The sequence below is a fragment of the Crocodylus siamensis genome, chromosome 6 (assembly GCF_052110815.1).
Source record: "Crocodylus siamensis isolate JL-2025a chromosome 6, ASM5211081v1, whole genome shotgun sequence".
NCBI classification, from domain to species: domain Eukaryota; kingdom Metazoa; phylum Chordata; order Crocodylia; family Crocodylidae; genus Crocodylus; species Crocodylus siamensis.
In genome coordinates, this window is record NC_143400.1 from 71509524 (window position 1) to 71532341 (window position 22818).

Sequence of the window (22818 nt, forward strand, 5' to 3'; positions counted from 1 at the left end):
AACTGAAATTTGGCCAGGAGACTACCATAATCAACCTAACTCAGTGGTGTTCAACTTTCCAGCCTGATGGGCTAGATGACATAGCCCTGCAGGCCATATTCAGCCTGCCCTAATTAGACGTAAAATACACTGGGATACTTCCTAACCATGTATTTTGGTTTTTTAAATTAGGGTGTCCATCTTTTGAGGCCACTGGTGCCCCACATACCCCATACATTTCATGGTGGCTGCATATGCCCTGGTGGCATGCTGCAGGGACTGAACATGGCACTGTACAGTAAGCCTGTGTGAATGGGGAAGTATTCAATTTGGATTTGGATTTAGCAGATTCAGAGGACAGTGATTTGATCTGAAGATTCAGATCACTTTCTTGAATTGATTTGGCCGAATTGGCTTTGGAAGATTTGGTGCTGATTCGGAGAGATTTGGCGATTCAACCACAGACTATAATGAGGAATCATTGAAATACTTATAACTTTGTTATATTTTGGCTGATTCAGATAAAAATTGCAGGGATGGTAGCACCTTCTGAGGGCATGATACCTGCCAAGATTCAAGGAGATAGGTTCAGGGGTTTCTTGGAAACTATACCTCAGGCTGCTGACAAGCAAAACTTGTGACGTGTGATGCTGTGTGTGTGTTAAGGCTTTCTCTCACTGGTGCTGGGGCCTCTACATGACATGATGGTGTGCCCCAATGAAGTATCCTTCTCCTCTGCAGCCTCAGTCTAGTCTACCATTTTAAATAACAACAGGTAATAACTTAGTGAGCAGCACAGTAGCAGTAGCAGCATCTCAGGCAGTCAAACTCTAACAGAGCCTTTCTTTCCTTTCCTGGAGGAGCTTCTTCTCCAGCAGCTGCCACAGAACTCTACCTGCCAGGCCCAGCCCTATATGAGCTGGGCTCTTATATGAGCCCAGGGCCCTTCCTCCTTTCGGTCAGATGACTGGGGACAGGTGCTAGGGGTGTTGGTCTAAGGACATGGCACTGGCAGACAAGGTTCTTTGGGTCAATCTGGTGTCTTTTAGTAGATCAACTGAATAGTTGAAGAAATATATCATAGCAAGCTTTTGGGTTGAAAGCTCTTCATCAGGCTGAGGAAGCACCTGCAGTTCCTGGATGGAAGGAATAGTAAAGAAGCCAGAGGCTGACATGCAATGCAGGCAAGAAAGCCACTCAATGGCAATGGAAATGGAGGTGTCAGGGGTTGAGAGAGACAGGTTGGGGTAGGAGGTAAGGGGGATGTAGCAGCACCTCTCTCCTTCCCCTGCCAGAAGACCTGACACCTACCTTTCCAGTGTTGGTGTCACTGGGCATAACCCTGGGTAACTCAGAGGGGTGGAAGACCACGAGTGTCGAGGAAGTCCTTCTGCTCCAGGCTCAGATGAGCCAAAGTCCCCCCTTGCCCAACCTTTGCAACCCTTTCTTTGGCGCCTGCAATCTCCTGTCCTTCTGGAAAGCAGGCGAGCTAAAACTGTTATCTGTGGAATGCAAGGGCACCGCTCGGAGAGAGAAAGGAGGAGGGAGGAGGGAGAGGGGTGCCAGCTGGTGGGAAATCACTGACAGTGAAACTGACCGGGGTATAAAGATCTCGCTGTTGCAGGGTTAGGTGTGCAGGATTTGAGACAATACAGTCTCCCTGTGCCTTTTACTTGAGCTCAAATAAACTCTGTCTGCTTCTCCCCCAGTGTGTTTATTTGGCGCGACGCACACCGGGCAACGAACCCAATTGTTGCCTCCCTCGGGCACCTTGTGCCGGCAACACCAGCATGCTTCATATTATTTTTTCCTGTGCTGGAAAATGTGCCAGTGTGTGTAACTAACCAATAATATTTCTTCTTCTTCTTCTTCTCTGGTGTATGACCCATCTGACTTCTGTGTTGTGTTTAATAATCTCTATCTGACTTCTTCTATGATGTATGTATGTGAGTGTGTGTAATGTATGTGCTTTCCTGCACAGTGATGGATCACGCTGTCAGGGAAAACACAGCTTTCTTTGTATAAGTGTGGGGGTGAAAACCCAAGAACAAATATAAGTTGAAAGAAATGGATTGGATAGAGATAAGTGAGGGATTCTAGTTAGTAAGCTTTATCCAATCCTTTCCAACAACAGATACTAGTAGGAGACTGACTAGGTAGGAAGCCAAGACAGTCCATTACCTTTCAGACACTGTTGCTGAGGCCGAAACATCTCACAAAAGGCACAGAAAGCCTGCAGACACCGGTTTATATGCTGTTTCTATGTCCCTCCTCCCAAGCACTGTGATTGGAAGGGGTCTCAGGGAAAGATCACAGTCACTGCCCAGCTACAGATGTCAGTCTTTCCCCCCCGCTCCCCCTCTCTCTTCTCAGTTTATGATCCCCTGAAAGACTGCTTTCTGAATCTTTTTGATTTGGAGGTTCAGAATCAATTCAAGGGGGGTTCTCTCCCAGTTTGATTGGATTCAGTGATTTGGCCTCCGAAATGGGCCAACTCTTCTCCAAATCAAATCACTGACCAAAGCTTCACACAACCCTCATCCCAATCACAATTCATTGTGTACTGATGTACTGTTCTTTGTCCCCCAGTCATACAGCCCCCACACCATGTAGTGTGAACCTCCTGCCCCATATGGCTCCTCCCTACAGCATGTGGAGATGTACTCCAGCCCCCTGCCAAGTTAGAGGGACAACTCCCAATGTACTGTTACTTTGAATTACCAATTTATCAAATCAAGAGGAAGACCTTATAAAGGGGGATAAAGCAAAATGCCGCATTTATTGATTACATGAATTAGACATAGAGTTTCAGACACACCACTCATACAGGTGAACACAAATCATCATACACATGATTATACTCAGACATACACAGACATAAAACAACCATTCTGTTCAGATATTATAGTTACCAGCAGCAGTTGTTCAACAGGAGTACTGGGTGGCCAGCCCAGCCGTATTGAGAGAAGATGCAGATAGCAGCTGGAGCAGGGTGCACCATCTGTGCTCCAAAGCAGGTGGTGTTTTCGTCAATCCTCCCAGTCTCGGGCTATGGGCTGAGGAGGGAGAGGAGGATCCACGCAGTGAACCAAAGACTGTGGAGCTGGTGTCATCGGGAAGGCTTTGGCTTCCATGACCACAGCCCGCTCTTTGGTGAGAGAGGCAGCGAGCTGCTGGGAAGAGATGGCCTCCACCTCTCTCCCCTGGGGAGGAGGCTCTTCTCAGCCAGGCTGGCTGACCTGCTCCACCGGGCTTTAAACTAAGCCCGCTGGAGGATGGGGGGACTACTGCCACTGCTGGCCCACGGAGCGACCCTTGCAAAGCCAGCAGACCAAGGCACTTAAGGGAGCCCACCCCTGCCCCAGCCCTGACACAATCTGTGGGCAAGGCAAGAGCCCCTAAGGGCCCACTTGCCAGCCTGTACACTAATGCCAGGAGCCTGGGTAACAAGCAGGACGAGCTTGTCCTCCTGCTCAGTGCAAAGAATTATGACGTCATTGGGATAACGGAGACCTGGTGGGACTCCACCCATGACTGGACCACGGGTATAGAGGGCTATACCCCGTACAGGAGGGATCGTGTTGACAAAAGGGGCAGGGGTGTAGCTCTCTATGTGAAGGAAATACACAATTACAGGTCCCTGCAAGCTGATGTTGGTGACCAGCATGGACAGCTAGAGACCCTCTGGGTAAAAATTCATGGGGAATACGGCACAGGGGACACAGCGGTGGGAGTCTACTACAGACCTCCCACTCAAAGTCCTGAGCTTGACCAGGAGTTCACCCGGGAACTGACTGAGGCCGCTTGCTCCAGGGCCTTGGTTGTCATGGGTGACTTCAATTACCCGGATATCTTGTGGGAAGATCACTCAGCAAAATCTGAGCGGTCGCAAAGCTTTCTCTCATGCGTGGATGACCTCTACCTGACTCAAGAAGTCTATGGGCCAATGAGAGGCAAAGCGCTGCTCGACCTGGTACTGGCTATGGGGGACGACCTAATCAGCGACCTAGTGATCAATGGGCAGCTGGGTGACAGCGACCATGAGCTGATCACCTTCACCATCTGCCGTAAAGCTGGCAAGTCAGTCAGCAACACAGAAGTTCTTGACTTCAGAAAAGCCAACTTTGACAAGCTCAAGAGGCTAGTCGGTCAGGCCCTCAGGGACCGTGACCCCAGGGAGATGGGAGTTCAAGAAGAGTGGTTGCTTCTTAAGGAAGTGATCCTCAATGCACAAGCTAAATCTATTCCAACACAGAGGAAAGGCAGCAAGAAGGCACAGCAGCCCTTCTGGCTCTCCAGGGACCTAACGGACCTCCTGCGGCTAAAAAGGAAAGCCTACAAAGCATGGAGGATGGGATTCACCTCCAAGGAGGATTATTCTGCGCTGGTCCGGTCCTGCAGGGAGCAAACCAGGAAAGCCAAGGCTGCAACTGAACTCCAACTAGCTTCAAGCATCAAGGACAACAAAAAGTCCTTTTTCAGATATGTGGGGAGCCGGAGGAAAAGCAAGGGCAACGTTGGACCCCTGCTAAACCAGATGGGGCAACTGACAACTGACGCCCAGGAAAAAGCCAACCTATTAAATAGGTACTTTGCGTCAGTCTTTCATCAGTCCCGTGGGACGCCCATGCCTGCTATGGGACAGGGAGATCCGGGTGATGGGGATCCCCTACCCTCCATAAATGCTGATCTCGTGAAGGAACACCTTGAGAAGCTGGATACCTTTAAGTCAGCTGGCCCTGACAATCTGCACCCCAGGGTACTCAAGGAGCTGGCGAGCGTCATAGCCCAGCCCCTGGCATGGATATTTGAAAACTCCTGGCGCTCTGGTGTAGTGCCCAAAGACTGGAAGAAGGCCAATGTGGTGCCGATCTTCAAGAAAGGGAGGAGAGTGGATCCGGCTAACTACAGGCCCATTAGCCTGACTTCTATCCTGGGGAAGATCTTAGAAAAGTTTATTAAGGAGGCCATCCTTGAGGGACTGGCCCAGGCTAACATTCTAAGGGATAGCCAGCACGGGTTTGTTGCGGGTAGGTCTTGTTTGACCAATCTCATTTCCTTCTATGACCAGGTGACCTATCACCTGGACAAGGGAGAAGAGATTGATGTCATATATCTTGACTTCAAAAAAGCTTTTGATCTGGTATCCCACGATCACCTCTTGGCCAAACTGGCCAGTTGTGGCCCTGGCTCCACCACGATCCGCTGGCTGGGAAACTGGCTCCGTGATCGGACCCAGAGGGTTGTAATTGATGGCAGTCACTCATCGTGGTGCCCTGTGACCAGTGGGGTCCCTCAAGGCTCTGTCCTGGCACCCATCCTGTTCAACATTTTCATTAATGATGTGGACATTGGAGTCAGGAGTGGACTGGCCAAGTTCGCCGATTACACCAAACTTTGGGGCAAAGCATCCACGCCAGAAGATAGGCAGGTGATCCAGGCTGACCTGGACAAGCTCAGCAAATGGGCGGACGAGAACCTGATGGTGTTTAACACCGAAAAATGCAAGGTTCTCCACCTTGGGAGGAAAAACCTGCAGCACCCTTATAGGCTCGGCAGTGCTACGTTGGATAGCACTACAGAAGAAAGAGACTTGGGGGTTATCATTGACCACAAGATGAACATGATGCTGCAGCTGGTAAAGTGATCAAAATGCTGGCTTGCATCTATAGATGCTTCTCGAGAAAATCCCGAGACGTCATTCTCCCCTTCTACTCGGCCTTGGTGAGGCCGCAGCTGGAGTACTGCATCCAGTTTTGGGCTCCACAATTCAAAAAGGATGTGGAGAAGCTTGAGAGAGTCCAGAGGAGAGCCACGTGCATGATCAGAGGTCAGGAAAACAGATCTTATGATGACAGGCTGAGAGCCATGGGACTCTTTAGCCTGGAAAGGTGTAGGCTCAGGGGTGATCTGATGGCCACCTATAAGTTTATCAAGGGTGACCACCAGGATCTGGGGGAACGTTTGTTCACCAGAGCGCCCCAAGGGATGACGAGGTCGAACGGTCACAAAGTCCTGCAAGACCATTTCAGGCTGGACATAAGGAAGAATTTCTTTACTGTCCGAGCCCCCAAGGTCTGGAACGTCTGCCAGTGGAGGTGGTTCAAGTACCTACATTGAACACCTTCAAGAGTAAATTGAATGCTTATCTTGCTGGGATCCTATGGCCCCAGCTGACTTCCTGCTCTTTGGGCAGGGGGCTGGACTCGATGATCTCCTGAGGTCCCTTCCAGCCCTAATGTCTATGAAATCTATGAAATCTATGAAAGCAGCAGTTGAGCAAGACTCACCCAAACTGGTATTTTCCAGAATCATTTTTTGTGGTTGGCATCCTTTGTTTTTCACTTTGGGGTTTTTTCATAGCCAATTTCTGTTTTGGCAGTTGTTTCTCATCCATTTTCTGCTTATCTCAGCCCAAGATCAGTTTGGTCGTAAAAGTTGGTATCTCAGCCTTGGCATGTCCTTGTTGCCCATCTGGCAGGATGTGTACATTCCTCCTCCTCATTATCTCATTTGTGCCCTAGGCCTCAAGAGGCTTCAGCCATCTATTAATTAGTTTACTGACTGGTAACTTACACATTTGGCACCTTGTTGCTTACATATACAGTTAAATCTTCTTTTGCTTTCATGCAAAAATTCCCATTCTTTCACCATTCACCCTCTCGCACAGACTTTCAAAGTACACAGGGCATACAAAGTTCACTTATGCATGTCAAGCAGGGAACAAGCACAAAATGGAGTTTTAGTTGTTCATAAAAGAAAAAAATCAATATGAAAAAATTCATACTACAGTACCACAGTCTCCTCTTGTGCTGGGAGGGGGAGGGTTAGGGAGGCGAAACCAAGGGATTCCAGCAATAGAAGCTGTATGTGTGTATCTGAGCTAGGAGCCCTGGGGCTGCTTGTTAGCTCCTTAGGGGCTGCATGCAGCCCACTGGCTGTCACTTGCACAGCCCTGTCTTTAATTATTTAAAACCAGTGGATTTCTACAACACAATTTAATGTTGTCCATTAAATGATAGTTGAAACAAATCCATAGGGATCAATGCACCCAGTGAATCAATACCACTTAATGCTGGAGCATGTGCAAGTTCTTTGAAGGTCTTTCATATTGCTTTAGCCAAGCTTTACTTGTAAGAGGGGAGCCAGTGTTAAGACATGAAATGGGATTCAGGACTAGTATATAAAGGACTGACATGACAACTTGTTCAATGAATGACAAAGACTGTATTTACTACAAGTATTCACCGTTAAATGAGTCTAAAGCAAAGCAAAGTCCAGTATTTAGTTGTAAAAGTGATAGCATCTTACCACTACAGGCTATAGTGTTCTCCCTAGGCCTTTGGATTCCAGGGATGGTGTACTCACTTGGACCTCCGTGCCCCTGAGGTTCTGTCCTCAAGTCGTCATTCAGCAGAGACTTGCGGGATGATAAACAGCTTCATCTTTATTAGGCCAACAGGATTCATCCACACACACACTCACAGCTTTTAGGGAGAACCACCCACCCACCACCAAACCACATCCACATGGCATCAGGGGGAAAACTGGACCATTGCACTGGAGGCCCCTTAAAGGTGCATTTCATATACCACACAGGCAGAGTTTTGTCATATTCTCAAGGTGTGGATTCATTCACCACAAGATCATCTGGGTGCAGTAGCAGTTCTTGTCAGAATGATTTCTCATTCTTGAAGTGAGCCTTGTTAGTTGTTTCATTCCTCTTTTATACCCTTTAGCTCAGCGTCTTCAAAACATTCTTGTAGCCATGTAAATCAAGAGAGAATTCCAAGTGGTAACTAACAGGAAAATCCAGGGAAAATCCTTACAGTTGCTGCAAAAGGGAAGGGACGGCTGCTTCAGCATCCTCCGGCTTCTAGTCTGAACCACTGCAGGCATGTGCCTGTATTTCCAGAATTAAATGTCAGTGTCTGTGCACTTGCAAATCAGTTCAATGTGTGTAGGTTAGAGGTCCAGAGTGGAGTGTTGGATGTGGTCATCTTCGCTTGCAAAAGTTGAACAACAGACTAATCTGCAAAGATGGAATCAATTCAAGTTTTGGGTTTTTGAATGTCTGAATGTAGCCTTTGACTGTTTGTACCTATCTGACAGGTTTAACAGGTAGTTCTTGTTCTTCACATTGATTTAGATTCTTCCACCTCTGCTAAGACCAGGTGCATAATTAGGACACAAATTTATCTTCATTTTTCCTGTAAGCATACCTTTCTTAATTTCAAAATCCTTTCTTAGTCTATAAAGCAGGAATTGAATGAAATCAAAACCACATTTTCTTTTGCAGATCAAAATATGATCAAACTGGGCTAATTTTAGGAGGCATAATCCTAAACACAGATCAGAATATCTTCTAACCTTTCTACTGTAGCTTCTTTTCTAATATAAAAATACTTATACCTGAATAATCTTCTGTAAACAATACCTTGGGATTATTAAGAGAAAATGCCAAAATCCAGTTCTACAACCTTTGTTTGGAATGAGAGCACCAATTGTGAGACTCCATAAATAAGTGCTGCTTACTGCCACTAAGGGTTTCAGAAATGAGCCCAAAGAAATGCATAGTTAGAATTTTTTTTTTATAAAGATGCAGAATTAAGTTCTTTGGTTCCTGAACTGTAACCTCTTTCTATACATTTTCTGAATATGTACAGATTTGTGCATTAGTGCTCATGCACATTTTTCACTGCTTATTTTATTTAATGCTTTTCCTTTCTTATTGTTGAAAAGCAAATACTACATTTTATAAGGCTACTTCTCTTTCTGCCAGTGAAAAGAATGGTATTATATTATAGCTTTAATTTATATTTGATGTGGTAAATGTTCCGTAGTAACTTCCATATAGGGATCATGACCATGGCTTTACCGGCTATGATATTCGTTAAATCATCCTACCCTAAATGCCTATCCTCTCCTTCTTTAAGCATACTGGTTCCTTAGAGTCTCTCAGTATAAGTACCTGGAATTTTTAAATGAATAATATATTTGAGATATTTAAAAAATAAATAAAAAGAAACCAACAAATAGCAACCTGAATTTTTTTTACATCGTAGTTTCATGTGGTCACCTATCCTCCTTTTAATGTATGTGTCTGCATTGCACTGTTTGTCTGGTTTAGAAGGTAACTCCTCTGGGCTGCCAGAACATGTTTATGCAGCCATAAAACTACAGGCACAGCTTGCAACAAAGAGTGTCATAGAGCTGTGCCACCCCAGAAAGCTTCTCAAGGAGTCAGAAAGCTTCTTGGAGCTCCCAGGCAGGCATCCTCCAAGATATCCTTTTGTAGAAAGTTTATTGTGTCCATACTGTTTTGGGGGCCAGTGCATTTAGGGGTGACAAGAAACAAGTGATAGGCCTGTCTCATTCCTTCCCTGTTTGAGATTCATAGATCAGAAGACTAGAACAGACTATTGTAATTATCTAGCTCGTTCTCGTGCATCACACAGGGCTTCCACCAAGTAATTTCTGTTTTATGTTTCTGAGAGACTGTGAAGAGAGAAGTAGCTTCCCTCCCAGAATACAGGGTCTGAAACTGCTTAATCCTCAAACAGGCTGTGCAGTTTGGAAAAAGGCTTGTTATATTCTTCCCAATCTTCATTCCCACTTCATACCATGCATGTGGATCAAAGACAGTGCATGTCTTCTGAGCCCATACATCAGCTTTTATTCAAATTTTTGCTTGCTCCTTTGGCAGGAAGGAATTCCACAATTCTGTTGCACAGACTTGGCTTGTTAGATGATACGTCAGACTTCCCACTATGGAGCCCATATAAAAATAAGAGCTGCAGTGTGGGAAATATTTCACAATGTGTAGGTTTAAAAAATAAATATAAAACTCAAATATAACAATCTTATTGTTCAGTGCATGTAAATGTTTCATTTACTATTGAAACTTCAGTTCAAAACCACTCAGTTGATTTAACTTCTGATATGATCTTCCCCCACCTCCCAAATTCCACTCCAATCAACCCGAAAAATATACAGACCTTCAGTTTAGTAATGTCTTTTCCATTCATCAGTGTCACCAAACCCATTGATGCTATAGTCTCAAGTGATTCCAATTTTAAACAGTCACCACCAGAAAAAGGCAGTAAGCAATATATAGCTAAATTTGATAGCACTTCTTTATCAGGGGCATCTATTTAGTACTTTTTTATGATGAAAACTTAAATCTTCACCAGTAATATTCTTGTTCCTGGATCCAGGCAATACTTAAAAAAAAAAAAAGAGTTGTAAACAATAGTATTTAAATAATTATAGTTTGTGAACATGAGGCACTGGGGACTTGATGCAGCTGGAAACTAGAGACAGGAGAGAGGGTGATACTCACTGATTAAAAAAATTTTTTTTGAATACTTAATGTAACAGTGAATGCTGGGTGTAATTAAATAACCAAAAATAGAGAGGAAGTGGGAGTAGGAGGAGCCCACATAAAGAGGCTATTTATGTTTTAAGTTTAGGAGCCTCCCAACTAAGACGTATAGCCTTCAGCAAGGCCAAGTAAGTTATTGCTTTGCAGTAAGACAAATGTGAGCAAATATTGTCATTCAAAATGTGGTGAATCTTGAGAAACAGTGTGCCAGATTTTAACTAGATGGGTGTCTCTTTGCAGCTTCTGGATAGCCTACCTCATCTGCAAAGGTGCATGCGGTGGAAATCCGAAGGGCAGTGTGCAGGATGGTAGATATTAAGAGCTCAGCAAAAAGACAGGTAGGGGCATAATTATTTTTCCACAATTCCTTGTATAGTGAGGATCTTCTGGATTCCTGCTGGGTTGGATAACAAGGAGCAGGGAAGGATTGCATGTTATGAATTATTATTTTTAGATTATGGGTATGCATTTATAGGAAGACCCAACATATTTTGCCTTTTTAACAATCATTAAGACATCTTCTTTGGCTTTTGTAATGCAGCGGATGGGGTCCAAAGCTTTTAAAACCTTCCACTTGTCACACCTAAAAAGACTTCTCTTTGGATAGATGCCTTGCTCTAATTCTTGATTTACAGAACATCCATATTGTGCTCTTTCTGTTCTCAAAATATGATACCAGTTCTTGCTATAAATGTAGGAAATGTGTTTAAATTTCATTTTTATTTTTCACTAACATACCTATTTAATGAAGAATGAGTATATTGTGCTGAAATTCATTACCCCGCAGCATGTTTCTTTTGGTTAGTGACTCAGATAATTCACTTTCTTGTCTCTCAAGGGACTATTTTAAAGCAAGTATATGAAATTCATAATTTTTCTTGTGTGGAAAAAGGCATGAGAGGCAAAAAAATGCTTTGTGTTCTTCCCCAAAACAAACTCTCTGAGAAATTTATTTTAGATTAGATTTAATGCTTAATTTGGTCTTGTACATTTTCTTTTTACTTTTAAAAATTACATTTCAACTTGGACCTGACATAATTTTAAAAAATCAAATTGTTTCTATATAAAAATATTTAAAAAAATAAATTTAAAAAAATTCTCCATTTTTGGACAGAACATTTTTGTCAGATAAACTATTTGACCAAAAATCTTGTCCCAGATTTATTTCTCATGTGATAAAATAATCTTGCTGGAATTATTGCTTTGGAATGTAGGATGCCAATTTTACATTCAATAACCTACAGTCTAACTTTCAGCTTATTTTTCTTTTTTATTGTAGTGAATTGCTGTTTGCTGATACAAAAATGCAAATATGTCATTAAGACATTTGTTTCCATTTATGTAACTTACAAATAATAATAAATAGATGAAAGAATGAAATCCAGATTTCCTTTGTTATAAAATAGTTCTGAGCTCAATCTCTTTGTTTTATAAAAACATGCCAAAAACAAAGCAAAAATTTGTCACCTATACATATGAATTAAAAAGTAATGATAATTAAGATCAACATAAGGCAAATGCATAAATCATTCTAATAGCTTAACTGCAATCAAGAATATGAATCAGTAAATAAATATAGTCAAATATCTACAAAAATATGGGTAATTCAAAACCTGTTTCATTTCAAATTAATCAAGCCACACAGAATGTGGTTAACATTTATCTGAAATTTTTGAACATGCTTTTCACACGAGTGCTGCTGGACAAAAAGAATTAGAAGAATGATTAAGTCAGTTACATCCTCCCCCCTTCCCCACTTTCTCTTGGCCCTGTTTTCTCTGCTTTTAAAAATTTCCCCCAAATTTCATAGATTTCATAGACATTAGGGCTGGAAGGGACCTCGGGAGATCATCGAGTCCAGCCCCCTGCCCAAAGGGCAGGAGGTCAGCTGGGGCCATAGGATCCCAGCAAGATAAACATCGAAATGGTCCCAGGACAGTGGGAATACTGAGCTCTAATAGCCTAGAACTGAACCATAAAAATTACTGGTAACAGAACTGGGAATCTTTGTTCTAACCCTGCTAATTATTGCAATTTACCTATATGTTAAATTGTAGGTCACTCCCCAGTCACAGCAATACCACAGGCCTCTTCCTTTATTCATAAACTGAAATAACGAAAAGAGTAGGTAAAATATTAAACAAGCCATAGAGTAAGAGAGTTGGAGACTTGGGCAGCAGTGACCATGAAATGATTGAGTTCAGGATCATGGGGAAAGGAAGGATAGAGAGCAGCAGAGTAAGGACCCTGGATATCAGAAGAGTAGACTTCAACTCACTGAGGAGACTGATGCCAGACTGAGGGGAGCAGGAGTCCAGGAGAGCTGGCTGTACTTCAAAGAAGCCTTACCAAGAGTGCAGGAACAAACCATCCTGATGTGCAGGAAAACCAGCAAGTATGGTTGAAAACTAGGTTGGCTTAGCAGGAAACTCTTTAGTAAACTGAATTGCAAAAACGCAGCATATAAGAAGTGGAAACTTGAAGAAATAACTAGTGAAGAATATAAGAGCACTGCTTGGGCAATGAAGGGATGAAATCAGGAAGGGTGAAGCACAACTGGAGTGGCAGCTAGCAAAGAATATGAAGGGTAACAAAAAGGGCTTCTATAAGTATTTGGTAGCACAAGGAGGATCGGGGAAAGTGTGGTTCTCTTACTGAATGGGGGATTCAACCTTGAAACAGAGGACTACTGCAGTTTGGGGAGGAGGTGAGCAGCCCTCAGTGCTGAAAGAATGGGTTAGGGACTACTTAGAAAAGCTGGATGTGTACAGGTACTTGGGGCCAGATGGAATGCAACTGAGGGAGTTGGCTGCTGTGACTGCAGAGCCATGGGCCATCATCTTTGAAAACTCATGGTGATTGGTAGATGTCCTAGAAAAGAGCAAACATAGTACCCAATTTAAGAGAGGGAAAAGGAGGATCCAGGGAACTACGGACTAGTCAGTCTCACCTCAGTCCCTGGAAAAATTATGGAGCAGATCTTCAAGGAATCCATTCCTAAGTACCTGGAGGAAAAAAAAAAGTGATTAGGAACAGTCAGCATGGATTCACCAAAGCCAAGGTATGCCAAGTAACTTAATGGTCTTCAGTGACAAAGTGGCTGGCTCTGTGGATGTGGGGAGACCAGTCTATGTGGTGTACTTTGATTTTAGCAAGGGTTTTGATACGGTCTCCCACATTTTCGCAGGGAAGCTAAGGAAGTTTGGGCTACATGAATGGACTGTAAGATGGATAGAAAACTGTCTGGAGCATTGGGCACAGACAGTAGTAATCTCAATGTCTAGTTGGCAGCTGGTGTCAAGGCGAGCCCCCCAGAGGTCAGTCCTGGGGCCAGTTTTGTTCAATGTCTTCATCAATGACCTGGAAGATGACAGAGTGCACCCTCAACAAGTTTGCAGATGATACCAAGCTGGGGGAGTAGTAGATACGATGGAGGGTAGGCCTAGGATTCAGAGTGACCAACATAGATTGAAGGACTGGGCCAAAAGAAATCTCATGAGGTTCAACAAGGACAAGTGCCAAGTCCTGCACTTAGGATGGAACAATCCCATGCACCAGTACAGGCTGGGGGCTGACTGGCTGGGCAGCAGCTCTGCGGAAGAGGACCTGGGGGTTACAGTGGACAATAAACCAGCAGAGTGCCCTTGTTACCAAGAAGGCTAATGGCATTCTGGGCTTCATTGGTAGGAGTGTTTCCAGTAGATCAAGGGAAGTGATTCTTCCCCTCTATCAGCACTGGTGAAGCTACATCTGGAGTACTGTGTTCAGTTTTGGGCCCCCCACTTCAGAAAAGATGTGGACAAATTGAAGAGAGTCCCGTGGAGGACAACAAAAATGGTGAGGGGTTGGGGGACATGATTTATATGAGGAAAGACTGAGGGAACTGGGCTTATCAAGTCTAGAGAAGAGAAGACAGAGATGGGATTAATAGCAGCCTTCAACTACCTGAACGGGGGTTCGAAAGAGGATGGAGCTAGACAGTTCTCAGTGGCGGCAGATAACAGAACAAGGAGCAATGGTCTCAAGTTGCAGCAAGGGGAGTTTAGGTTAGATATTAAGAAGAATTTTCTCACTAGGAAGCTAGTAAAACACTGGAACAGGTTACCCAAAGAGGTGGTGGAAGCTCCATCCTTGAGGGTTTTCAAATCTCAGCTAGACAGAGCTTTAGTTGGAATGATCTATTTGGGGCTGGTCCTGCTTTGAGCAGAGAGTTGGAGTAGATGACCTCCTGAGGTCCCTTCCAATCCTGCCTTTCTATGATCCTAGAGTGTCTCAAAAATGTATCAGGACTCCTTGTTGAGGTGATAGTTTTAATAAACCAACTAGGTTTTTGTTTGTTTGTTTGTTTTTGCAAAAAAAGGTCTTTATTTACAAGCTTTCGGGCACAACCACCCTTCTTCAGGCATAGGAGAAAAGGTTGTGAAAGTTCTCCTAGGTGGAAATGAAAGTTCGTATTTCATAGGAGATTTGAAGGTGTGGTAAAATCTCCTGTCTGGAACAGTTAATTTTATGCAGATTAGGCTCAGAAAAAAGTTGAAAATAGTCTGCTTACCTCAAAGTTGTTTGGTGGCAAGCAGGATGTAGAGTTATATTTCCTTCTGATTATGACATTTCATATTTCACAGAAGAGTAAAAAGATGGAATGCTCTTCTGGGTAGGAATTTCTTATGTGGTGAGGTGTTTCTGCGCTCCATGATAATGCAAATTACCTCAAAGAAAGGCAGGAGATTTCAGGTGGGAAAACTTGCTTCCTCCATGTAAAATTATGAAGATTTCATTAAAAACAAAACTGGTAAAAGTTCAATATCTTCCACATTCAGATAGAGGTTGTACTGCATATTGGGATGGCTCATTCTTGTGCCCTCAGTAAGGTTTTTTAAAAAAATACAACCAGCTCTCCTGGACCCCTTTTGGCTTCCTGGGGATCCTGCCCACCAGTTTCCTAAGCGAATCAAGTCTGCTTTTCTAAGGATCCTAAACTTAATCATCTCATAGCTGCCCAAATTGCTATTAGCTACTATAGTCTTCCCCCACAATTCTTCCCTGTTTGTCAGTAGCAGGTCAAGAATAGCCTGGCTCCTACTTGGCCGCTCCAGCACTTGCACCAGGCTGTTTTCCCCAGTACTCTCCAAAAATTTCCTGGATTGCCAGTGCACTGCTGTATTGACCTCCCCCAACAGATTCAAGGGTGACTGAAGTCCCCCATGAGACCCGGAGCCTGTGATCTGGAAACTTCCACTAGATGTTTGAAGAAAGCCTCATCCACCTCATCCTCTTGATCTGCTGGTCCACCACAATGTCACCCTTGTTATTCTCCCCTATGACTCTAACCTAAAGACTTTCCAGAGGCCTACCTCCAGTTTCACACTGGAGCTCTGAGCAATTACACAACTTGTTTACATAAAGTGCAACTCCCCCTCCACTTCTCCCCTGCCTGCCCTTCCTGAACAGTTTGTACCCATCCATGACTGCTCCAGTCATGTGAGCTGTCCTACCAAGTCTCTGTTATTCCACTCACATTATAGTATACTATGCGAAGACTTCCATTTTTTCCTGCTTGTTTCCCAGGTTCCGTGCATTTTTGTACAGACAAGTGTAGTAACTAGCAGGTTGCCCTACTTTCTCAGGAAGAATTAGGCCTTCCCTGTTGCCCTCTCTGGTTTGTGCTTCTCTAAGTCACCTGCTTTCCCACTTACCTCAGGTCTTTGGTCTCCATCCCTCAGTGAACCTAGTTTAAAGCCCTCCTCACTAGGTTAGCGAGGCTTCTTCTTGGAGCAAAATGTGCCAGGTACATTTCTGATGACATTCCTTTTTCAGTTTTGCTGCTTCCCAGAGTATGGGAAGAAGTGTAGAACTGTCATATAGTTTTGTCTGGCCTTTTGAGAGAACTGTATCATTCTGAATAAAACCATTGGTATTTTTGAGACTTCTTAAACACATTGCTTTTCATGAGAGAGGATTTTTTTTCTGTGGTACTGTGCTGCCTCTCAGTGGTTTGTCAAGTTATTTTTTAAATATAATGTTAATCAAGAATAAAATGTTATTCTGGTACATGGTATATAATGATTTGAACAATCCATTACTGTGAATTAACATGGTCTTAATACTTTGGGCCAATCATTCAGGTGATTGTGAGGATATCACATGTGCATCTAAATTCACAGTAATTTACTAAAACTTAGCTTTGGAGGCATTATTGATTTCCTTCAGGCCTTGCATGGAAACTGTGCTTGTGCATCATTTTTAGGCAGCCAGTGATTGCAATCCTGTCAAATATTTCTCTTTTCTTTATATTCCTGCCCTCATGGATCAATAGGGCATGCACTATTTTCTACCTTGTACCCTGCTTACACCACCTCTGGCAGCAGTCTGTCCAAGCCCCCAAGGCCTTGTTTTGAGGTACCTGGGGAGGCAGATATCTGGCAGGTTGTAGTGTGTTGTAAATCAAATATTTGTATTGAGTCCATACGTTTCTGTACCTAGGACGTTGATGAAGTGCAGTTCATAGGCTTGCCTGTGAAAAGTGGTTTGTAAATTTGAACAAGCACTGAACGTTGCTAACCTCATCACCGGAAGCCAATTTCCTACAGCCCAAAACACACCGAATGGATCCAGGCCAGGGCATGCCATGACAAGACATGCAAAAACTGCCAACAATATCTCAGTATGGAGATATCTTCACAATACACTACATATCTCCATCAGGGTACCGAGTGCCCTGATGGAAAATACATGGAGACACCAAGCAACAACTGCACACCAGAATGAGCGCACACCAAAAATCTATCAAAGACAAGAACAGAACACAACCTGTCTCCAATCTCTCAGGCCTGATCCTCAAAGGGAATTTACAAACCACTTTTCACAGATGAGCCTAGGAACTGCACTTCATCAAACTCTTAGGTACAGAAACTTATGGACTCAATACAGACATTTGATTTACAACACACTACAACCTGCCAGACATCTGAATCCCCAGGTACCTCTCCAGTTTTACCTGCTACATCCCCCTTCCCTCCCCACCCCAGCTTGTCCCTCAGCCCCTGATGCCTCTATTTCCATTTTCACTGACTGGCTTTCTTGTCTGCATTACATGCCAGGCCAGCCTCTGGCTTCTTTACTATTCCTTCCATCCAGGAACAGCACATACACCAACTGCAAGTGCTTACTCAGCCTGAAAAAGGGTTTTTCAACTCTAAAGCTGGCATCCCAGGCAGCTAAGCTGAGCTCACCCGGATTCTCACAACTCCACTGCAACCAGCAAGCCTCAGGCCTATCAAAGATGTGATGGGTCTGGGCTTTCTCCAGTGTGTGGTGGCTGGAGGTTATAGCACCTTCTACCTGCCTTTCACCAGGCATTTCCAGGGGCTGTGGTGCTGCTGGCAGTCCCACCAGGCCTCCTGACCCAGGCAGAGTGCTGTTTTAGTGGTCATGCTAAGGACCTGGGGCCTCCTCCTTCCCCTTGGCCCAGGCCATACCTCCAAGTTTGTCCTGGCATGGGAGCTCACCAGGGACATGTTCTTCCCCTGCTGGCTGGTGATGCAGTGAGTGCTGCCTCCAGATCTGAGAATAGATTTTTAAATAGTTTTTAAAAAATGGAAAAAGGAAATCAGAGTAGACAGGTGGAGCTCAGGGAACCCCAGCAGCTGGAGGTTCACCTTGAGGAACACCAGCTGCTCCACCAAACCAGGACTTTTAGAATACAGACTTGTATAAAAGCCCACTTTAAATGATAAAGTACAATTAAAAATATATATTTTTTGAAATTATATGGAGAAAGGTTTGTTTAAGGTTTGTATAAGGTCTATTACCAGGTATGCTTCCCCAAATGGTATCTCATATAAAGAGGTGTACTAAAAAGAAGGTAAGTATGTGACCTACAAAATCACAGATAGTAAAATAATTTTATTACTCCGTTAATCAAATGCCAGTAATAATTAAAGCAGATTGACACAATCATTCTGTGGGTGAAGAAGAATGGCCACTAACCTGATCTGGAGGCTTCACACACTATGCTATAGATACTTGAATGAGACTTCAGAACAGACCAGACAGGTCTGAAATTCTGTGAAAGAAAATCCACTATTTGAAAGTAATTGTTTGCTGTCTGCTTCACACTCTTCCTATGTGGACAATATTGGTGGGGGGTCAGTTAAATGATACCCAGTAATAAGTCAGCAGGTTTATTCTTCCATATATGTATGGCACATTAAGATATACTTTAAATATTGAGCCCATTGCTAGAGTTGCAAAACCTATAAACTGGATGTACTTCTCTAAATAATAACTGTATCCTAACATAAATATTGAAGGCATTCGGGACATGATTAGAAGCAGATGGCAACAAAATGGATGTTGTTCAGAGGAAAATAAATAAATAAATATGTGACTTAACACAGTTCTGAAATTTGAAAGTGTTGAATTAATTTTCAAACAAATATTTGCCCAGGACTTGAGCAGAATTAACAGAAATAATATTATATTACTAGTTGTGTATACACATGCATTAGATCCAGGAGCAGTTTACTTATGAGTAAACTACTCATGAGTAAATGCTCTTGGGTGGGCAGCTACATGTGCAGGGAAGTGGGAGCAGATTTGCTGCTAATGGCAGCAAACTGCTGCCACTTCCTAGGACCCTGCAATGGGCCCCTGTTGCCACCAGGGGGAGCTCTAGGCTCCCCCCGAGTGCTAGCCTAGGGGCTGGGATATTGTTCCCTACCCCCCGGGGGCTGCCTGCTGCTGGCACAGAGACAATGTCCCCCTGCCCCTGCAGGAGGGAGCTCTTGGCCCTAGCTCCCCAATTGGGGCAGGGGACTTGGAAAGACCTGTAGGGGAGGGGCAGGTCCCAACCCCATGCCCTGATCCACTGGTGGGGCAGCCAGGAGCAAATCCCTAGATGGGTGGGGATTCCCCACCCATCCAGAGGCTTGCTACTAGCTGCTTCACCAGCAGATGGGGCAGAGGTCTGGGACATACCCCACCCCTATAGCTCTTTCCAAGCTCCACACCTTGATCAGCCAATTGGGGAATGGGGCTGGGACCTGCCCCTGACAGGGACAGTTCCCAGCCCCTGCTCTGCAATGACAGGGTGGGGGTTGGAAAGCTTGTTCCTGCTCAGCTCCATGATTGGGGAGCTGGGTAGGGACAGCTCCCCAGCCCCTGCCAGCAGGGAGCTCCCACTGTGCTTTCTTATAGTACTGGTTGTCAAACCTTTCCTCTATTTTGACTAAGTATGCACCACTTAAAGCTGTTTTCAAAGTTAAGAGTGCTGTCAGCTCTCTGTAGTTAGGTGAATTTCTGTTGTAGGGATTTTATAAAGAGTAAGAATTTACACGCTAAACTATATAACATTGAGTGTACTCAGATATATCAGTCTCCTAGAGTCTCACAAAGCATACACCTACATACATCATGGCTACTTGAGTCTATTTTTTATTTTGATCATGCACCCCTATCTATATAAATAGAAGTTCTAATATTTTCTTCCCCCACCTGTCACAGGCCAGCTGGGCACTGTGAGTATATCAATTTAGTTGCAGACTGACTGAGCACTGCAACTTTATTAGCCACTGGGCTTTTTGGTTCGGGATCGAGAAGGTGATATTGGAAAGGAAAGAAATGACAAGTTTAACTTACAAAAAAGAATGAATTTTACTTATGACAACAAAAGATATAGTTTGCATATATAATAGTTAATAAAAAGGTTAAGCTAATAAGCAGACAACATAACAATACAGATTAAAATTGACAGTGATAATAAAACAGATAAAGAAATTAACCAAGAATTCCCACTTGGTTAGTAACTTATCGATAGTCCCTCGGTTTGAAGATGCACGGCAAGTTGAATCAGTGAAGTCAGACATCTCTGAACCGGGCTGCTTGAAGGATACCGGTGGAAGCCTCTCAGTCAGGATCTGGTTCTCACTCTCACAGGGAGTAAGAGATACCCGTAGGGTATGGGACAGCAATGCCCCTTCTGTTCTGTCCTTCCCAAGGGTTACTATGACGTGTATGTTCTTTTATATTCTAATTATGCTAATTTTTAGTTGTATAGCCATTCATTATATTGCTTTATATCTGTTATCCTATGGGGTTAAAAGGTGTTAGAAATCATTATAATAATTTATTTTTATTTTAATTTATTTTAATTATAATAAGTTACTGCCTAAGCTTGGGTTTATCCAATAAGCAAATTGGAACACAGCATGTTCAGGTTTGAAATTAACATTACCCCGCCTAAATCCAGCCCCTTCAGAACTCTCTGACTATGCTTTTTTGAGATGTCCTTTCTGAAATGTACTAGATAAGCTGGACAGTTGAATTCAGTTTTTATCATCATCAAGGCTAAATTTTGAGTGAGAAAGAACTATTAGGTCAGCTAATTTCACGTCTATAGCTTAGTCTTTGAGGCCTAGTCAGTTCCACAAACCGTTACAAGTTACATTTGCGGGTTACAAAGATACAAGCTTCATATTAGACAAAAGTTCCAAATGCCTCCAAGAAGCACATATTTCTTGCTTATTAATTTCTTTGGTTCTGGCCATCACACCCACCCCAATGGATCGTCCTGCACATCCTCTGGCATGCATGCACCCCACTTTGGAGACCGCTGCTCCAGAAGGCAGTGAAGCATCTGACTGAAAAGGCAAGGTAGGTCCTATAAGTGAATCAAGGTGACTGCGGTGACTTTCTTTTATTTTCATTAGGATTGGATTTGCAAAGCTCAGGCAGAGATGTGACAAGTTTCACATGCTTGGTTTAACATCCCCACGATCTTTTAGCATTTTCTTGTCTCTGTGAGTGACTGCCAGAATAGGGAAGAGTGAACGTGTTCCCATGTTCTCAAAAATCACGTTACTGAGATGCAAGGCCTTGAGTGACTGAATGGTGAAAATTCATGGAGCTGGATATTCTGTTTTCAAGGAGTTAGATATGTTGATGCCAAGTACTATTTGTAGTAACACAACTTCTAAAATAAAAGTGATCAAGTAAATCTATCTAATCCTGTCAGAGCACAATACTCCACAAGGACTATTATTATTATTATTGTTGTTGTTGTTTCAGTGAACCACATTATTGTACAGTTGTCTTTAACTGGGAGTAGAAACAATTCACTTTCCTCTGAAGCACTAGGTATTTTCCTTTGTCAAATATACAAGATGCCAGACCAGATTAATAGGTGGTGTGATCTGTTCCACTAAATTGATTCTTTCTGTTATCAGTGGGGATGTGTTTGCATTTCATTCGGGATCTCTCTGTATTGTAATGTAGTAGTAGTTTATCTGACTCTTGTTCTTTCAAGGGTGTTATTTGTCTATGATCAGCACACTGCAGCAGCTCTTAATTTATATGCTGCATTCTGTCCTTAAGTTTGTGCTGCCTTTTAGAACTCTGATTCCTGCTTCAAGAGCTCTTTAGCTATTGAATCTAAATTAAAGGACCAGGGTAATATCAATGTGTGTACTTTGATGTTTAAACTTAGCTTTAAATATTGACTCTATGTCTGTTTTCAATAGCAGAACGATTGCTAATGAAACACATGTTTTCTCTCTGTGTATCAGAATAACCTCTGTTCCGAGTTCACCTCCTGGGCGTGATCCAGACATAGCAGCAGATTAACTTTGCCCTATCAGAGTGTGCTGACTTGCAACTAAGAGTCAGTGAGAACATTTAATCTGATCAGCCTCGAAAGAAGGGAATAGTAAAACATGGGAACTAAATCACTGTTTCTTCTCACTGCAGCTGTTCTGGTAGCTTACTATGTTTATACACCACTTCCAGAGAACATAGAGGAACGCTGGAAACTGATGCTCATAAGTGCTGGTTTTAGATCTGTAGGACATATGGTAAGTTTGGAATTTTATTTCCTCCAGGTATTTTTGTGTGAGAAGGGGATGAGAATAGAACAGTATTAAGAGATGAATTGAGGAATATAAAAACTGCTGTCTAACAGTACCTGAAACCATGTATTAAACTGTAACCATGACATTAAACAACTTATTAGAAAAAAAGAATGAAACATAAAGACCTGAATATAATTGACAAACATAGTAATAGAAATAAAGCAGAATGTAGTGGAGTGACATGAATGAAGATGAGAGAGTGCAGACTTATTATCAATTTGTAATTTAGTCTATAACTCTGTTCAGTTGAGGTATATATGATTGTTTTATTTCTTCCCTTATAACCTGTAATATTAGGCTTTTCTAGAAATACTAGGTCAGACTTCTGAGGAAGAAGAACTAGCGATATGTTTAAATACTGTGCATTATTAGATATCCATAACATCCATGGGTTGCACGGGTGAGGTTATTACTAAACAAAGCTAATTACAGAAGTGCTAATGTAATATAATAAATTATGCATAATTCTCTTAGAATTTATAAACAGTGTCTTAATACTCATGCAGTATCTAACTGTAATCTTGTGTTACACAAGATGGTTAATAAAGC

General features: G+C 43.0%; 1 protein-coding gene across 4 annotated transcripts in view; it reads left to right on the forward strand.

Annotated features, from left to right (window-relative positions):
* Positions 1-10474: 10474 nt before the first annotated feature.
* The window catches only part of AADAC (arylacetamide deacetylase), an 81637-nt gene continuing 69293 nt past the window's right edge, over positions 10475-22818 (forward strand). The window contains exons 1-3 of one of the 4 annotated variants that reach the window (XM_090054141.1): positions 10475-10491; positions 10604-10701; positions 22109-22212. In XM_090054141.1, the coding sequence (XP_089910267.1) occupies positions 22174-22212 (39 nt within the window). In that variant the 5' untranslated portion in view covers positions 10475-10491; positions 10604-10701; positions 22109-22173. Of the gene's footprint in view, positions 10492-10561; positions 10702-19434; positions 22213-22818 lie in introns of those variants that run through there. The other 3 variants (XM_090054140.1, XM_090054139.1, XM_090054142.1) reach the window with 3 other exon arrangements.